The sequence below is a fragment of the Hipposideros armiger genome, unplaced genomic scaffold, assembly GCF_001890085.2.
Source record: "Hipposideros armiger isolate ML-2016 unplaced genomic scaffold, ASM189008v1 scaffold_173, whole genome shotgun sequence".
Lineage (NCBI taxonomy): Eukaryota > Metazoa > Chordata > Mammalia > Chiroptera > Hipposideridae > Hipposideros > Hipposideros armiger.
Window position 1 is genome coordinate 2,449,344 of NW_017731523.1, and position 20,265 is coordinate 2,469,608.

General features: G+C 37.4%; 1 protein-coding gene across 42 annotated transcripts in view; it reads left to right on the plus strand.

The window, feature by feature from the left end:
• DTNA (dystrobrevin alpha) overlaps positions 1-20,265 on the plus strand; it is a 385,580-nt gene that overhangs the window by 306,447 nt on the left and 58,868 nt on the right. For 13 of the 42 annotated variants that reach the window (XM_019652082.1, XM_019652086.1, XM_019652116.1 and 10 more), the window contains 5 exons: positions 4,715-4,869; positions 7,680-7,785; positions 9,904-10,070; positions 12,411-12,535; positions 17,043-17,126. In XM_019652082.1, the coding sequence (XP_019507627.1) occupies positions 4,715-4,869; positions 7,680-7,785; positions 9,904-10,070; positions 12,411-12,535; positions 17,043-17,126 (637 nt within the window). Of the gene's footprint in view, positions 1-4,714; positions 4,870-7,679; positions 7,786-9,903; positions 10,372-12,410; positions 12,536-14,930; positions 14,940-17,042; positions 17,127-18,473; positions 18,766-18,832; positions 18,923-20,265 lie in introns of those variants that run through there. The other 29 variants (XM_019652072.1, XM_019652081.1, XM_019652079.1 and 26 more) reach the window with 7 other exon arrangements.

Below are 20,265 nucleotides of genomic sequence, written 5' to 3' on the forward strand. Positions count from 1 at the left end.
ACACATTCTGTGATATTAATGTAGGATACACATTCTTTCAAGTTCATTGTACTGCACTGCCTGATAGATATAAGTTAATCATCATCAGGACATGAAGGCCCTGTTGGACCATCTTCCTTTTTTAAAGTAATTTAAAGCCCAAGCTCCCAACACATGTCTTCATTCTTCTCAGCCAGTGCTGTTCAAATCACTAAGAACTCCAACCATTGCAAAGTAAACATTGCTGGGGTGGAGGCACAGTAATTGCATTGATACATTATAGACTGAGAATTCACTGGATGTCAATAAAAACATGATAGCCACAGTCCATTGTGTGATTATGGACCTTTTAAGACCCTTCTCCACTAAATGTGGTCGAGTCTTTAACCAACAAAACAGTGGGAGTTTTTTGGTTGGTTGGTTGGTTTGATTTAGATAAAGCTGAGCCTCAGAAAGTTAAAGTAAATCACATAGCTAAGATGGTACCAGGATTTGAACCCTGAGTTTTTTCCCTGTATCAATGGTTCTCGAATTTTAGTATGTATGGAATCACCTGGAGGGCTTTTTAAAACATCAATTTCTGGATCCCACTCCCAGGTGGTAGGAGGCAAGAATTTTCAATTCTAACTAGTTTAAAATGATTTATATGCTGCTGTTTAAAAGGAAAATTTCCACTGAACCCTCTCTATTACCCCAAATATTACAAGTTTTATTCTGAGAAAGAGCACTATGGTAAGAACAGGGAGTCCCAGGTTGTAATCCCAGCTACAACCTGTAGCTAATTTGCTGAGTTATCCTATGGAAGTTACTTTACTTCTTTAGTCCTCAGCTTTCTTGTCCATCCTAAACTAGGAGATTTTGTTAGATACCTCTGCGGTCCCTCCTAGCTACAATCATTTGTGACTCACAGATAGTGTGATCACAATATATCATGTTGCCCTCTCCCAGAGCTGTGGACCTGAATCACAGTTCTCTGACTGAGAACTCTTGGTAGAGTTAATTCCAGGGAGGTGGTTTCAGTGGTGTCCAGGTAAGTCAGTTGAAAGCAATTTGACCAAAAACAACTTAGCTGAAAGCAGTTTGGCTGGAAGAACATCTCCAAAATGTTAATTAGTCAAAAATGAATATCCTTAGTCACCATGATAATTATTGACTGAATGAGCAAATATGAGCACATCTGTCTACAGACACCAGTGGCTGATGCTTGGTGAACGGGATTGTGAGTGTTTTCTCTAGCCTTTCGCTGGCTTGCATTTAATAATAGAACAGACCAAGTAATGATTTTCTGCATTGCTTTTGTAATAAGCAAAAGTAAAATGAAAGGATATGGAATTTCTCATGATTTGAGGGTTTTGTTTTCCCTTCTTTAAATTCTAATTCACTTTGAAGCCAATATGCCAGCTGTGCTTGTTTGGCAATTTTTCTATTTTTATGCATAGGGATGAAGGATATTTTGTTTGTTCCAACGAAGCCCTTAATGTTGGAGAGTGCAGGGCAAGAGTAATTGGCTGGAAATAAATTAGAAAATTTTAAAAGCAAAAATGTAGAAAGCAACAGAAAATTTAAAGCTGAGTTTCCCAAGCTTCTCTAAAATGTATTAAAAGGGACAGCACCCCCAGGCTGCCTCACACTTTCCAGTACCCAGAGCCATGAGAAGCCAGTATGCAGGGTGTTCACCATGTACCTCCAGGCCGCCTAGAATAGGAGGGCACGTACTGCACTTCCCATAGGACTCAGCAACCTACACATCAGCTGACCAAATACCCTCTGCCTGTCAAATTGTTGTTGTTCCGATTATAGCCTGCTGTTGTAATGAGATGGAACACTTATTTATAGCTCTGCCTCGGGGTTCCTGGGTAGTCTTAAGGATCTTAAGGAATTCTGAATCCAGAGCTATAAGCCCGGAATGCCAGGTGCTGTTCTAAAGCTTCTGGGGAGGGCTTGCTTTGTATTGTTTAGAAGACTGGCATTATGGCAAACACTGTGTATTTACTGAGTTTCTATTATCAAACTGGTGGTTCTGCCTCCACGTCTACCTTCAGGGTGATACTTCTAACTCACTGGCCTGCCTTAAATTCTTCCATATCTCCCCCAACATCTTCTGGGCACTGTCTAGTCCCCTTTAGTAGAGCTTTTGAAGCTCTTTGTATTGCTAGCTCACCTCCCACCATGCCCTATGTGAACCCAGGCCCCTGGCACAGTGAACTATTTGAAGACCCTTGAGTGCATTGTGCTCGAGCACACCTCTGCACATCCTGATCCAGTTTCCTAAAGCCTGACTAGCCCCTAATTGTCCTTTATACTTGGCTTAGAAGTCACCTCTATAAGAAAATCTCCCCTGACCCACTCCTCCCTCTGGAAACCCTCTCTCTGAGCTCCTGCTGCATCCTGTACACCCAACTATTCTCATATTCACACTACCATGTTACAATGTTATATGATGTTATATGATGCACGATGGAAGCATATCCGTGTCATCCTCAATAGACTGGGACCTCCTGACTTTTCTGTATATTTATTGCTTAGCACAATTTCATACATTTAGTATGTGCTAAGTTAGTTTCTGTTGAATGAATCAATGAATGGAAAGTCTTCTACAGTACATCATTTATGGTGCTGTAGGAAATACAACAGTGGTTTAGAGTATAATTTAGAACATTACAGAACAATCCCAATGGGGAGGCAAAGCCTAAATACATGAAGTAAATAACAGAAAAATGTGATTTGAATTTAATAATAAAAATAGCTACCATTTACTGTGTACTAGGTGCCAAGCACTGTTCTGAGTGCTTTACATCTGTGTGCTTTTCACCTACAAACTAATTTAATCTTTGAAATAGCCCTCTATTTGATATACATACACATATATATTACATAGTATAAGCATATCACATATGTATGTGTGTATCTATAATGTGTGTAAAACAGAGGGCCTAGAATGAAGGTACAAACACATATTTTGATAGCTTCCTCAGAGTCTCCTCATTTCTTTTTAGAAATCTGAGTGGCATTAACAGTCACTTTCCTTTAATCCCAGTGACCTAACTCTAGTTTAGCTATTGCTTCACAAAACTTTATCAATGTAAATGGGTCTAATATTAGCTTTGGGTTTGTGAAAGGTCACTTTGGTACTCCTTCTGCTTTTGCTCTGGTTAGAGATGTTGTCTAAATTCTTTCAGTGGGAGATTTGAAAAGCCTAGTCTACCTTTCAAAATGTGCTCTGGCCTAGAAAATCCAAGCCTAGAAGATCATTAAGATGGCTCAGTTATAATCAACCTGCCCAAAAACAAAATGGCAGCTCTACTGAGAAAGTCTGCTACTTTTCCCAGGTTTCTTTTCCCCCTTTCCATTGGAATGCTTGAGTTTCTATAAAGAGTTTTTTGTTGTAGTATGAGTTTTTTTGCCCTTGGCAACTTATTATTTTTTTTGACCAGTTATAATGAAATATAAGAGATAAAATTCACTAAGTAAACAACATCGTGAAGGTGAATGAAAACAACATTAATTTTGTTGCTCAGGTAGAATTTCTATAACCTCATGGTTGATAAACTATTTGAAATAGTAGAAATCCTTTATAACTAGAATATTTAAAGAAAATTAAAGCCAATTCACATCCTCAAAACATAATTCAATAAAAGCCTATAATATGCTTAGCATATGACTATGATGTAAAACAATGGTCTCCAGATTACATTTTGACCTCGAAAAATTAGGCCCAAAATGAACAGAGATAGCACCTTGAATTTATAAGTTCACCCCAGCAGCTGTGCTGGACTAGTTACAATCTAGCATGGTGACAAACTATATGATAGCAAACCCTTTCATTCCAATAGTGACTTCCACAGAGGAATTATAAAGTACCTTGGGAAATTATGCCATTAATTTTCATTAAGTTACACATAGTGGCAGAAACTGAAGAACAGAGGTTCAGTGAAGTCACAGTCTCTGCTGAGAATAATTTCAGACCCTGACTTTACCTCGTTGATCATCCACATGACCAGGCTTTCTCTTGACTGCATGAGTCAAAAGAACCTTCCCTGTAAATCAAATACCTCCCACCCAGAACACTGTGATTTATAGAAAGTGTTCTGCTTCTGTGGGGAGTTAACCAAGTGTTTTCATTACAGCCTTATCACTATTGTGTCTTTCACTTTTCTTTTTTTTATTAAAGTTATTGGGATGACAATTATTAGTAAAGTTACATAGGTTTCAGGTGTACAATTCTGTAATACATCATCTAGATATCACATTGTGTGTTCACCACCCAGATTCAGTTCTCCTTCCATCACCATATATTTGTTCCCTTTTACCTTACCTAAAACCAAAAGTTTTAGTGATACTATAGGTGGGTAACTAACTAGATAAACACACATTCCAATGCGGCAGTAAAATTTTCACTGTGCATTTCAATTGAGGTTAGCATATTTCTCACATACACAAAAATTCCTCCAATTGAGTTATATATGAGTTGATAATTGATCTCAAACGAACAATGTGATGTTCTCTGTGTTATAGTAAGTGTGGTAATTTTATGTGCCAGAATCATCTACAAAGAGACACCAAAGAAAACACCATGCCAGGAATATTTCAGCATAAAAATTAGTTTTTATATTATTCTTTCATAAATATTATTTATTCTGCCATATTTTTTTGTTATTTGCAGCAGATATGTTGAACTGAAACTGTGGGAAATTTTTATGTGATGAATAAATATCTTTTCTTTTCCTTCCAACAGATATTTTCTCAATGATTTCTGACTCCAGTGGGGTGATGGTTTATGGACGATATGATCAATTCTTGCGGGAAGTTCTCAAACTACCCACAGCAGTTTTTGAAGGTCCTTCATTTGGTTACACAGAACAGTCAGCTAGATCCTGTTTCTCTCAACAGGTAGAAAAGAACATGTTTAAAGAAGTATCTTTCAAACAGTGGTTTCTCTCCTTCTGTATCACTCCAAGTGACTACTTTGGCCAGTTCTTTTTCATTATAACCTGTAGTGTATCTTCCAGCCTCTGACAAACGACATGTGAGTCAGTAACTAAACTTGACACACATGGCTGATAATAATAGCGATGTTTACTGACCATGATCCAGGCACCATGCTAAGATCTTTACTTGCATTGTCTAATTTAATCCTTACAACAACCCTATAGTATCATTATTATCACTGCATTATCAAAAGGGCTGAATTGTCACTCAGCCTCACATGAAACACAAGTCTGACACAGCACCAAGCTTCACCAATGTTTATAGCAAAGGAGACAAAAAAAGTTATGGCACATGCCACGTCGCCTTCTGGAAGGGCCAAAATATGATAGACTTGGCTACCTAAATGTTCTACAACCTGGTACATTTGGGGCTCAGAATGGCATGTTTTAACTGGGGGTGGTATAAGTTAGCCCAGAGAATCTGCTTAATTTGAGGGTCACTCCATGTTTATATCTCTCCAGTCACGCGGGAAGTTTCCATAGAGGAATTATAAAGTACAGCACAACACAGTGGTAGTTTACAAATCCATAAATTGCAGGCTTGTTTACAATATTTTTAAATCCAGGCTTGTTTACAATATTTTTAAATCCAAACTTATCAAGTACGGTATGGCCTGTAAAAGGATCCCTTAAATAAGAAATCAGTGCATGGCAGCCACTGCAAGGCTGCATTTACTGTCCAGCTAGTAAACTTCATCAGCCTGTTTACTTGGTGATGCAGGAGGTGTACAGGTGTTCCCGCAGTCATGAATTTATGTAACATCATGTACATATCCATACAATCAATAAGGGAAGGGGTAGTTTGATATAGTAAGTGCTAATTCTTCTCCTGTAGCACCACCCAGGAGGCCTTTCTGACCCTTCCCATGCCCCCACCCCAACACTGGCTTGAGTGCCTCACCTCTGCCCCCAGCAGAACTTGGTGTGATGAGCAGTTCTGGGGAATGACGTTGTATAGAAGGAGGCTTAGGTGAATGAATCTGTGGCCCTCTTTCTATTTCCCTTTTGAGTTGGTGACATCAGGATAAATCCGTTCACCGAGTCCTGCTGATTTTACCTTCTAAAAATCTCTCAGATCTCTTTCTTCAACATTATTTATTACCTGGCCTATTGCATGAAGCCCCAAACTGATTGTTCTGCCTCTGAATTTGTTTGTTTGTACGTTTCTTGATCTTAGGTAGTGGTGTATTATAGACTCCTCAGTAAATATACTAATGCTTCAGAATATTTCACATTAAAACTAGCTAGAATAATAGGATTTTATTTAATTTATTAGGACCTATATGTTCAAGAAGAATTATATAGGATGTTGCCATCACTACAAATTCCTTTTGAAATATCCTGTAGACTATCATATTATATAATCTTTTATATATCTTTAATGATGAGAAATTAATATATGTTAAACTTGTAATAACATTTTTTGACTTCCAGGAGTGATTATAGCCAGTATGATGAATGGTCAAAATGGACAAGACCATTTGAAGTACAAAAAGAGGCACCACAAATAAAAGTCATCAGACCCATTTATTTTTGTGCTTCATAAACTGGCTCTAACAGCAGTTTGAATGATGAAATTCCAAAATGGTTTTAATTGCTTCATTGGAAAAAGAACAAGCCCCACAAGTAATTGTTTTGAAAAACAGCATTATTTTGACATATAAATTGTGGTAGCTTTTTAAAAGGTACTGTCTCATGACTTGTACTTTACATAATTTACCTTTTAATAATAATGTTGATATCAGTTCCTTACAAAGCTTCAGGTATTTAGCATTAGAGGAAAAACTAAAGTTCTAAATATGTACTAATAAAAAACAATGAATTAAAGGATACCAAAACAGTTGTTTTGTGAATCACAAGAACTAGTGTAAGGTATACCACTTGAAAAGACACTATAGCTCATCAGGGCTGATTTCTTTTCTAAAAAAATAAAACTATCCCATCCAACTTCGTATTCTATTTCAAAATTTCAGATAAAATAGTGATTTTTTTGCATATAAACATGTAATTTTTGTTATTTATACTATGACAATATCATGTATTCATATAACTTCTTATTTTAGTCATTTTGATAGAAACTTACAATATATTCATTTTCTACATCAGAAGGGACCAGGGTAATGAGACAGAGGCAGACTGACTTGAGAAGAAAGATACATAAAGAAAGGAAAGAAGAGAATTTTTTTTTTAGATTGTTCTCTCCTAACAATAAAAAAAAACAACAAAGGATGGGATCACTTCCTGTTAACAGGATTCCCTACCAATCTTGTATAGCAGAACCATTCACATTGACCATGAAATATTTAGTACTTACAGAGGTTGAGGAAGTTTGAAAGGGTAGCTATTCTACAAAATTAGAAGACATATGGGAATTATAGAGTGTGTCATGACACACTATTGGGTAAAACTTTATGGAGAATGTCTATTCTTCATCTTTCCTCATTTTCATACTGTCCCTCATATATGAAAGTGATGCTCTCAGAATTGTTTTCCTCCTTGTGATAATAGTGACTTGGCCTCAGTGGAGATAGCCCAGTTCCGTCCAAACACAGTCACTGTTTTAAATTCTGAACTAGTTTCAAGTTTTGTTTCTTAGTATATTCGATGTTAATTGAATGTCTGTTCCTTCCATCTCAAATGATATTTACATATCAGATAAATTAAGATTGTTCTCTGTTCTAAATTTTTGCGGGTTTGTTTTTTTTGATGCAGAAAAAAGTCACATTAAATGGTTTCTTGGACACGCTCATGTCAGATCCTCCCCCACAGTGTCTGGTCTGGCTACCCCTTCTGCATCGACTGGCAAATGTAGAAAATGGTGAGTAGTTACTGACAGAGCTAAAGCAATTTTGAAATCATTGAAATTAGGCCATCAACTCTATAGTATTAAGCCAAGGTTATTGTTTTAGGGAAGACTATTCAGTTGTTCTGAGCTCTGTTTAGGATGGAACTAACCAGTCTTCCTGATCAGTAAGGCCTTATAGGTACCCTGCAAAATTAGGACTGTTCATTCTGAAAGCTTATTTAATCTTACTGTGTACCTCTCACTTACAAGTGAGGTATGGCTTAAAGACTTGATACAACAGAAGAATCTCAGTACGAATGTGACATTTTCTAGTATTTGTTTTAGGTATGAATTTCCAATATTGGTATACTTGGCATTGAATATTTATTCCTAGGCACTCAACCAGGAATAGGTGGAGGAGAAGCAAAAAAACAAAAAAATGGATAATAGAAACTTACTAATCTTTTGTCATATGCTGCAAATTATAAGCTTCCAATGGTTGTGGTTATGTAAAAGAGAAAAGTAGTATAAACTTTTGTAGCATGCTGTTTTTTATAAAAGTATTTCTAGGGTAAAGCAATTAATATTGACATATATGAATTTAAATATGAAACACAATTCAGAACAAGATTTTTAAAAATTTAAATATTAAACAACTCATTGCCTTCATCCAATCTTTATATGTTCTTATTTATTGTTTAATTTAACTCTGAGATTTCTCCAGACTTAAATAGAAAATAATTTATCCCATATCTCTTACTAGAATCTTAACTTCTATACATTTCTTTAATATGCATTGGGGGTAAAGTTAGCTTAATTTTAAATTCCCATTCAGAACTTTTATCATCTGCCCTTATTATCTTTTTTTTGTTAAAAGTTATAAATTTATCCTGTTTTGCTCATGGAGAAGATTAAAGAATGAGCTTACTACATTCTCTGTAATCACTTCCAAACATAGATTTATTTTTTTATGCTTCTTACTCATCTGCAGAAGCAAAGAGCATTCAAGGGCCAGATCATGCAGAATGAGTTCATATTACTGTTCACAGTTCCAGAACCTAGTCATCTTCCAGTCATAAAGTTGTAATTTCATTCCTCTAGCTTAGTGTTTCCTGTTGCAGGAAATTAGTTTCTTAGGCTGTGTCCCAGAGCAGTTGTCTCTAAATCCAGGTCTCATTCAGCCTTTTCCAAGAGCCTGAGAAGGAAGGATATGATGCAAATTCAGAAGACAAAGCATCCAGAACTGGTTATGCCTTTGCTTTTACAATTTGCATTTCATCTTCATTTATTCTTTATTTACATTATTTCCCCTGACGGGTTAGCCAGAAAATAACTTTACCAGAGGCAACAGTGGTTGTTCTTGTTTATTATCTTTAGCTCACAGCATTGTGGACAATTACTTGGATTTGATCATTTGTTAGCTTCACATTTCAACTATTTTACCTTGCCTGCTTTAAAATTCAAATTTTCTCCAAAGAAAGTTAAGTGTCTCTTGAACTCTCTGAATTTGAACTGAATTTCGATAATTTATACATCTCTTTGGGCCCTATCCGTCTGTCTCTTAGGAAAGAAAAAGAACATCAGTTTATAAATGGAGGCAATGTCACTCATTAAATGAACCCATTAGCTGCTCCATTTTTTTAAAGAAGTAATTCAGTTCTCTCGTCCAGTTTTTCTACTCTCCCTCCATTATCCCTTCATTTTTCTTCTGCTGGTTTTCCATTTCTCTAATATTTGCTCTTGACCCGCTGGATAGTCAGCTGTGTACATCCATTGTGCTTCTGCGTCTTCCAGTGAGCTGTGCTGGTTTCCTGGAGACAGAGAAGTTTGGGGGAAAGGCAAGTCAGTTTGGGTCATTTATATTCCTAGAGTGTAAGAGACGGAGTAGCGAGAGCAAAGGGCATTACAGAGATTTGTTGTTTAAAGAACACCTATCCTCCGTCCCATTTCATTTCTCCCACCTCGACACACATGCTTGAAAAGTGTAGTGAGAGTCCAGGAATAAACATAATGCTTCTCTCAGCCAAAATTGACTATCATCTGAAATCATGGCACACAGCAGAAAAATGCAGTTCCTGTTAAGCTGTATTTTTCCAGGCTCTGGCTCCTACTTTGGGTCTCTTATTTTTTCTGCATTTGCTGCCCCCTTAGTCTTCCATCCGGTGGAGTGTTCCTACTGCCACAGTGAGAGTATGATGGGATTCCGCTACCGATGCCAACAGTGTCACAATTACCAGCTCTGTCAGGATTGCTTCTGGAGGGGACATGCCGGTGGTTCCCATAGCAACCAGCACCAAATGAAGGAGTACACATCATGGGTAAGGCAAGGTCCAGACAATACTTAAATTTGGATGTGCGAGTGTTGTGCAGAACGCAAGGGAATATCAAGGATGGTGACAGGATTAAGGAGAAAACTTACCTTAACATTCTTTTCCTTTCCCCTTTCCTTTCACCCCCCCATCTTGCTGGGATCTCTTACTTATTATATCTGAACCCAATGTAGCTTCTGAGACTTAAAATATAGGAAGACTCAAACTATGTTATTTCTTGCAATATACATAATTTAGTACTAAAGGACTGAATAGCAAGCACCTTCTGGAACATAATCTCATTTTCACAGTAAGTGAAGGTTCTTTTCAAATTTTGGTGGGGTTTTTTTTGGTGGGACTTGCTTTAAAATGATTGTTAGTTTTCTTTTTTCTTAGATTCTAGAGTTCTCTTAAATATATGACTGGAAGATAAAGGAAAGACGTGTGAGCGTGCGGGCTTAATGATGCTGTCCCATTTTACTGTTTTGGAGGAAGGAGAGATTGCAGTGATATTAGCAAATCATCTTTTAATAAATAGCGACAGTGAGCAACTTGCTAAATGTGACCTGTGAGTGCCTGTCATTCTGAGAATGTATTCTCAGGCGCACATGGCATGGGATCTATAGGAGGAATTTGACTCCAGGAGCTTGCTGTTCAAACGGTTTACAGTTTGCTGACCTCTGTCTTAGTTAAATAAAAAATCAGCCCTGTGATGTTATCTTTGTGCTTCTATGAACTACTGCTCTATGTACAGATTCATTTTTGTGGGATGTACCTGCCAACCCCTCTTGAAATAATTCTTCCATAAGAAAATGCAAACTTTTTGGTTTTTTAAAAATTTTAATGTATTTCAATTCAACATATAGTACTCACTTAAAGAGTAATTGTTCTTTTTTTAAAAATCTTCAGAATGTGAATTTTAAATCAGAATGTTCTTTCTAGGCATTATGATTGGGAACCAACATTCAGTGTAAATATATTACTTGTTGAGCACCTGTCAGATGCCGAGTCAACAGTTCTTTTCTAAGGCATTATACACCGAAGGCTTCATGCCAGTTTAAATGCCACCCTTCACTGTTGGTTATGTCACATGCCAAGGGTAGATGTACTAACAAAGATCATGAGATACAGTTTAGTGTAGAAGATAGGAGAAAACATTTTCTATTTTTTTCTTGTCAATGTATTACCAATTTTCAAACTTGTTCTATCTCAAATCCTCAAGGGCTGGTGTTTGAAAATTAATCATTTTTAATTACTGTTTTATGTAAACGCTAAAGTCAGATAAGGAGCCTCTTTCTTAGAGGTTGTGGGTGCTAAAATTACACTGACAGAGCATTATCTTTACAAAGTAGAATTGGACACCTCAAGAGGTTAGAGGGGCCCCAGAGTTTATGGGGTTAAGAGCTGTTGTTGTTGCTGTTTTAAGTGTCCTGAGAATTACATCTCCTAGTAAAAGCCAAAGAGGAGCTTCTTGAACTGGGCTCCTACTGCTTAGCTTTTAAACAGTGTAGACAAAAGTCACTTCATTATCTTGCCAATTGTGGATTCTATGTGAAAAAAACCCCAAAATTATTGATATAAATAGCTTCTCACAGAAAGAAAATATTGGGGTAAAGATTTATTTTATGTGATATCAAAAATAATTTACCATATATATATATGGTAAATTTTTTTGATAATTTTGGCTGGGAAATATTAAAATAAACATTCCACCAGTCTTCAATGAAAAAGAAGTAGCATCATGCTCTGAAAAGAACATGAATTTTAAATTCTCAAGACAGACTGAAGTTCCCATGTGTACTTTTAATTAGATGTGTTCTGCCACACCTGAAATATCTTGTACCTGGATTCCTCCTTCCTTCTTAAGTGGGAACAGGCCTTCTAGAATCAGGTCTGATCCTGTCCCCTCCGTAATTTAAAGTTGTCATTATCTTCCTCTGCATTTGAGATAAAGACTGCAGTCCTTGATGTGACATATAAGGACTTTAATGATCTTCATCCAGCTTTCCTCTCCAGGATGGGGTCTCTACTTCCTCCATCTGAAATGACCTTCCCAGACCTCTGAGTTTTTGTCAGAAAGACTCCTGCTGGCTTATTAAGTCCCAGCTCAGGTGTCCCATGCACAATGACTACTTCCATTTATCAGCATTTGCTGACACTCAGCAGCAGGAGGCAGGTACCCTGGTGGCTTGGTCTAGCACTGAGCAAACTCCATGACTTAGATATTCAAAGAGGATTTCATGAATGAATGAATGAATGAATGAATGATGTACTATGAAAGAAAATCATCTGATCAAATGTTACATAAGTTTTAGTGGTTATCACTTCTCTCTTTCTTCTTCTTCCCAGAAATCCCCTGCTAAGAAGCTAACTAACGCATTAAGCAAGTCTCTGAGCTGTGCTTCCAGCCGTGAACCTTTGCACCCCATGTTCCCTGACCAGCCAGAGAAGCCACTCAACCTGGCCCACATTGTGTAAGTATCTGTGCTCTCCAGTTTAAGAGACATCTTTCTTCATTGACTCATATCCGGATCCATACAAAGGCAATTTCATGTCAGATGTCAGGGACCAAGTTTTAAAATTTAATTGAAAAAAAAAAAGAGTAAACATAATGTCTTTCCAATTTTTGGTTATAGAGATATATAGCACTTCTTCCCAGCTGTACAGGTAATGTGTGCAACACTCATTTAATTCACCTAGAGATGGAAAATATTCAAAAAGCATAGTTTTAAAATATGGATGTTAGTGGAGTTTACACAATTGGAAGTTAACAATCAATGGAATTACTGTGCCAAGAAAATCTTAAAGCACATTATACCTTAACATCATATGTGCTTTGAGTTCCAAATATAAAAGCCTTCAACTTAAAGATGGCAACAAACCTGGAAATTGTTGTTGTCTTAGCCCGAGCTATATAACTTTAGAAGAATGGTGGCCTGTGCAGAGGAGAGTTGAAGAGGGGGATTGGTGGCAAAATTCATCAGAACATTCAAAAACGGACTTTTAAAAAGTATTTCTCCCAAGTATGTGTGAGTCCAGTGAACAGAGAAGGCTGGGCCAGGGAACGGTGCTGCCTCTTCCCATCCCTTCCTCTTCCCACGGCCTGGAGCCTCTCTTAGGCCTGGGTAGCCAAGAAAACAGAGAGGGCTCAGGTAGAAGGAAGTATTTCTTCTTTGGTATTATCTTGGGCTCAAAAGAAGAAAGAAGCTCATTACCTGCTTCTATGCACAATTAGAAATTATGTGGTCACAGGTGCCTCAGAAAGCCCCTAGAATAGGTGGTTCCCCTTCCTTATGAACTGCCTCTCGTTTTGCACAGTTCAGCAGGGCCTGCCACACGACAAGGCTCACGTTTACATTTTGACATCAGGAGATGGGCTAGTCAGACCTCCTGACATTAGGAATTCACCAATGCAAAGTGCATGCTTCAGGCAATTCATAACATGAGCCACAAGCAGCACTGTGGTGGCCCTGAGACCCTTATGAAAGCAGAAATTCTTTTCTGTGATGGACCTACGCAAATATCATCAAATGATGTGTGTTGTGGCGTGTCCATGGGCTTTGTATAAATACTGCGGGGCTTTGTTTGGTTTGCTCCCAAGTGGCTTTGAGGGTTCACTGTCCTCAGCAAAACACAGCCTGGAGGCTCTTGCTGCTGCCATGAGCTAAGCATCCAAAAAACTAACATAAACCGATTCTGTAGAATGTGGTTAACTTATTTTTGGAAACTTTGCTCCTAAAAATAAGCCTTAAAATAAACCAGGGGTGAATAAATCTGGGAGTGTTCCAAAGGGCCAACTACTTTCAGAGAGTGACCTCAGACGAGCTGTTCTTAAGAAGGTCTCGACTTTCCTTCCCATAGCCAGTGACAGCTACTAAGTTGTTAATGAATGAACAAAACAAAGCGAGGGCAAAAGCTCTGCTGCAGTCACCTTCTACCAGACCTGGCAGGAGTTTCACCCCTGGAAGGCAACGTTCAATCAGAGCTCCTGGGTGGGAGGGAAGAAGAGAGAATTAATGTGAATGGCCTGGCTCTAAGAGCTTTGCAGTAGAACGGAATTAGGATGCAACCCCCCACTTCAAGAAAGAATTAGGAAGTGGGGCAGTGTGCAACAAGTGTCAGTTTCACGGTCACATTGCAGTATCACCTAACACAGGGCCCTGTCCGTACCCAGCTGGCTCAGGATCGGGGGGTGTGTTTAATTGGCTGAGTAAAAATTTAAGTTTCATATTATCTGATGACAATATGATCTGATGTGTTATTCACTGAGCTAACTGAGGACAATATCTACACAATTTGGGTTGTGTGGAGAGTTTCAGAATTCCCTAAAAATGCTATACAAAATATGCCCTTTTTTTTTCTGAGAAATGTTTCATATATTTAACTAGATTCTCAAAATAACTCTTGAATCAAAATACTTATCTATACTCACTATTAATATATTTTTTCAGGGTCAATGTCTTAATTTAAAAATGCAAATTATGAAAAATATTTAATTTTTGAAATAACATACAAGGAATTTTGGATGCAGAATGTCCAGTCTATATTAAAACAGACTTTTTTTTTCTATTTTGAATTTAGACATTATTTTTATCTCTATTTGTTATTCAAATGTTAGTTTTAGTGCCCTGAACAGACATCCATGTCTTCTCTTTTTGTTTGTTTGTTTGTTTTTGGATGGGGATACCCAAGACTTCTAATTTTAAAATGTACTATTCTAAATTTAGCTGTTCTAAATTATCATAGGCACATAACAACCACTTAACTGATGACAATTTGGTATTTTGGCATTTGTTGAGCGATTGTATTGCTAGTAAATGTTACCATGATTAACAGTCTCTATTCTATTCAATTTTTCGCTGCACAAAGTGATACTTGGTAAGTAGTTCAATAGTCCCCAGGGTATTTATAAAGACTAATAATCATAATTACAAGTGGTAATGAGACACAAAACAAGTGAGTGATCAGAGGCTAGTTTAAGACTAATTCTGCCTTGAGTTGAACAGTTTTAGTTTCATAAGAAGAATGCCAGTTTTATAAAAATGTCCCCTATGAAGGTCTTGTCCAGAAAGAAAATTTTGCACTAGACCCTTGTGGCTTTATCTTGTGGAGCTATTTCTTTTTCATAAGAGTAAATATGTTTAAAATTCCCAATGTGACCTATTTATTAAATAAGGTAACTTCCACTTTCATTATGGAGGAAATAGGCACGTCAGTCATTTTGAAAACCACAATATGGTCCCAAGTTCAACATTTTTTATGATGAGCCTTAAATGTGAAGCCTTTTACTAAGAAACTGCAAATTCGGCTTCACGGTGACCAGGTTTAATAAAATAAATATATTTTAGGCTACTTAAAAAGCATTCCAAATCTACTTGTATTCTCAGTGCCTAGTGATAGAGCAAAACAGGAAAGTTTTTAAAAAAATAATAAGACAAAGAAAACCAGAAATGTAATCTAGTTGATTTTTTCCAACTTTTTGCAGAGCTACAATGTAAGATATTTCATTATACTTACTGTTTTAAACTCTAATATAGCTAACTTTTTGAAAATTTATATAGGACATGTGTATAAAACTAGCATCCTTCTTGTAAAGTGAAAATGTTCTGTTCAAGGCAGAATTAGTTTTAAACAAGACTCATGCATCAATAGAAAACACTAAGATTATTTCCAGGACTCTGGTTAATATATTTAGAGTACATGAAATAGTAAACATACCATTTTGACTTCATCCATCAAATAATATGTCTCTAAAAATCTTAGAACAGTTTAGCACCAGATGCTGGGAACCAAAGTTTCAATGAATTTTTGCATGTAGTGCTGACATTGTAAAACCTGGGTAGTATCATTCTTGTTCCCATAAATACATTGGGATAAACAAGTCTACCTTTTCCCTGGAATCTCTTTATTGTAGACTCCAAACTAACTCTGGTTCCCTAAGATAAAAATTAAACTATTTCAAATTTGGCCCTTGATCAAGCCAATACAAGTAGATTCTATAAGCTACTATAACTAATGTTTCATCTTCAAAAAATTCTATACTATCAAACTCAAATAAAGAATGATAGTGAAACAAACTCTTGTGACACAAAACTTTCTCATCCTCCATCTTCTGAAATCTAAATCCCATCTTATTTTACTATGGATTATCTTATAGTAAACCTAAAATGAGACTGAAAACTGCTTGGAGGTGAGATAAGGATCTTAGCTCTATCATTTTACCGGAAATAAGACATTAGTGATAGGGAAAGACTGACAGGATGAAATGAAAAATAAAACCGGGATGACAGACCTGATGCAGTTGGTGTTTGGGTTATGGACAATTCTGAAGCATGTTGAACCGAATTTTCTTTCTCTTATCATATGAAAATAAATGAAGTTTATGGGGTGCCTGGCAGGTGCGTCCTATCATATGGATCATTCAGATAACAGAAAGTCCGTAAATACTTGTGGTGCTTAATTGCATCTTCCCTTAGAACAAAGAACAAATAAAGCATGTGAGTTTTCAGCTCGGTCCTTCCAGACTGGGCATATTGGGAGAAGGCCATTATCATGGCAAACACAGGAGGAACTTCCCAAAGTTTCAGAAATCCTCCTCGTTCCATGAGGATGTAGACTCTGATAATCATCAAGTTTTCAGAGCTTCTCCCTTTAGAAGGCAGTACATGTAAAGCTACCTCAAAACCCTCACTCCATTCGAGAAGATGACTCAATGAAACGCCAAGGTTCAAAGCTCATGGATAAACATTCCTGGGGTATCTAGAGAGCTTCCTCATGATATTTAACTGAGATTCTATATTCTCAAGGAAATGTAACTTTAAACACTTAAAGAATTTAATTGGAAGATGTAAATTTCACGTTGATCCTGGGTAAGATAGAACTCTGGTCTCCCCAGCCCCTCTCCTAGAGGGATGGCAGATAGTTTTTAATTTGTGACTTTTACTTGTTTTAACTTTCCATTTATACTGTACTTTGTTTTAGGCCACCCAGACCTGTAACCAGCATGAATGACACCCTGTTCTCCCACTCTGTCCCCTCCTCAGGAAGTCCTTTTATTACCAGGAGGTAAGTTCCAACCCTGTTATATAATAAGCCCTTTCTTTGGTAATGAGCCTTGATTCTGTGGCAAGAAAAATATTGTAGTGTAAGCCAAGAACGGATGATTATTGTTAGAAACCAGTGATGTAAATATCTGTCACACGTGTTCCATTTCATTCATTTGGATACATTTAAAGAAGAATGGGATGGCTTTGGGGATTAAAGTCCCTTCTGGAAACTTGCATTTACAGTACATCCACAGTAAGAATGTGGGGGATGTTTAAATTTTACTACTGACATACATGCATTCTCTCTGGTTGAGAAAGTCACTTTCCTAACACTTATGATGGCCCATTTAAGCCAGGAAATTGGAATTTCAAAATGCAGTGGGGAATTATTATATACATTCTGAAAAATCTCCTAATTTAAAGCTCCAGATACGAAAGAAACTTCTTGGTGAACTCTGGAGTTCTGAAGCTAGAGGCTGAAGATCAGACTTGGAAATGTAGTTTTCACATAAATAATTTCATGGGTAGTAAAAAATGGTGGATATAAGTCATCTTTTGAAAAAGATCCACTCCCCTTGTGAGCAAAGAACTTCTTTTAGCGCTAGCATTACAAATATGCAGAGGTCAGGAGGTGCTTCATTTGATCAAATATCATGAATAAAATCCCAGAGAATTATTTTATAAATACGTGGAAGAAGGCTCACAGGAAAACAGAAACAAAGGTAAGAGAAATTGGAGTGAGTAACTGAACATAGATTTCAAATGTCTTTCAGCAGGAAAAACAAAAAACAAAACGCAGCCTCATGTTTCGCAAAACAAACATAATCGGTCTTTTCCCTGAAGACATTTCTGAGATACCAATTTTACTGTAATATCCTGGTACGTTCTAGTGAGGATTTGAAGACAGTGAGACACAGGATGCTCCTGATTTTTCCCCTGAGTTCCTGTACTTGCCCATCAGCAGACACCTGAGATAAAGATGTTCTCCATAATTATAATTAACAGAATAAACAAAATATGGCAGTTCCTGGTGTTTCCTTCCCATAAATTAAGCAATTCTGTAACAAACAGAAATAAGGGCCTAACTGATTGACAGAACCTCCACAGTGAAATAATATGGTGTAGGCCCTCAGTGTGTTCTTCTTAGCATTCCCTTTCAGAACCACCAGCAAATGCAACCACCTTTTCTAAAACAAAATCATAAACTGTCAAGTCTATAAGCGACATGGGCCTATGCATCTATCTAGAGAAGATCTTGCATGATGTTAAGAAAGATGTTGTGCATTTATTAGGAAACTCTGCATTCTGCAAATGTCAAGCAGAGATAGACCCCATCCTTACTGAAGGTCATTTTATATCATTTCAGCTCGGACGGTGCTTATGGTGGATGCGTCTAGATGGATAACATGGCTTCCTCTACTCTAAAATATTCCTATAATACTTTGAGCTGTTCTGGTTCCTCCAGGGTGCATGGTACCCATTAACCCACAATATGATCGTTTCCCTTTTTCCCCATTTTCAGTCCTTTTGGAATGTTCCCTGTGAACCACAGACCTGTTGTTTAAAGTTTGCAGTTTTTCCTGTCACCACAGAGATTGGCCTCTGGTTTCTGTTTTAAGGGTGCTGTTCAATAAAGCTGTGTACACTAAACGTCCTTCCTCTCTGAGTGGGCCTTGCTCTGTCCATGGGAGGTTTTAATGAGGTCTCATTGTTTGCATCCCTCAGGTTACCTGAGGGGATAAGTGCCTACAGCCCCATGGCTGAGGAGCATATGCTCATAAAGCTGTATGTAAATCAGCTTGACCACAGCGCACGGTCAGTATCCCAGCCCCAAACCACTAATCGTAGTAGTAGTTCCATAGCTAGACTGCTAGTTATTCTACTCCATCACTAAAATCTTCTTGTAGTATGTCTTGGAGATAGAGATTTTCTGGGGTTTCATGAGATTCCGTTGAGAATTTCCAACTTGAGCAGGACTTCTCGGCTCTTTCCTCTCTTTTCCACTTACTTTGTTGATTTCATGGCTTCATACCAGTATATATGAGATAAATAGCTGTGAAGACTACCAAGCCAGATCTTCTTTGGATGAGCCTCTGCTTTTGTACAGTTTGCAAGACCTCAGGTGGTAATTTGTTAGACTCTTGAATGAGAGCCTCTTGGGATGATCTTTAGCACTAACTGGTTGAGTCCAAGACAATACTGCAGTAAAAGACTTCAGGACTTACAATTTTCTGTCCCACTGGGCCTGGGCCATTTTTTCCCCAAGGTAGAGCAGTCTGATTCCTATTGAGGTAGCAATTTCAATACCAATTCCATACTATGAGTACTTGATTTCCATCACTCGATCATGCTGGTGGTGATCCACTGTTTATTTCTTAACCATGTCTACACACTAAAATTGAAGGAAACCTATCATGCCAAATGTAAGCATCAGCTAAAGGTCCTATTCTTCCTGTGATTGGAACTGAACCAAATAAATATGACCTAGAGCCTTGCCCTACTCTACCCCAACTGGCCCTTTTAAAATCAGATATAAGGGAGGAGTGCTGCTGGTCAGTGTTAAGGCAGCATTAAGAAAGCAGGGAATTTTGCCATGCAGGTATTTTATTTAGACTCAGTTTTCAGTCTTTTGTGACAGATCTTAGAAAAATAAAGCAGAATGAGAACAAATTGAAATCACCACTCCAGAATCCTCCTATAAACTTCTGGTATTTCTCACCTAGAGTCCTTTATAAGCGTACCACTTTGATCTTCAAAGGGCACTAGGGTACATCTTTGAAGTCTTTTGACATCCTAGTAATCTGCCTCACACAGATTTACGAGTATATAACTCTGATTACCACCACCATCTGTCTGCATCCCCTTTTCTTATATCCACTTCTAGGTATATACTTGGCTCACTTTTCTTTTACTTAAAAGAAAAGAGGGAATTCCCAAAGGCACTCTCCCTTAACCCTTTGAAGTCTTTGTGTGTGTGTGTGTGTGTGTGTGTGTGTGTGTGTGTGTGTGTGTGTGGTGGGGACACATGTGAATGTTCAATGCTGGTTAGGATATGGATCAAATAACATAATTTGTGGACTAATTCACCTCATTCATTTTCTTAATCATAACTGTATCCCTAAACCTAGGTTGTTTTCTTATAAATGCATGAATTTATA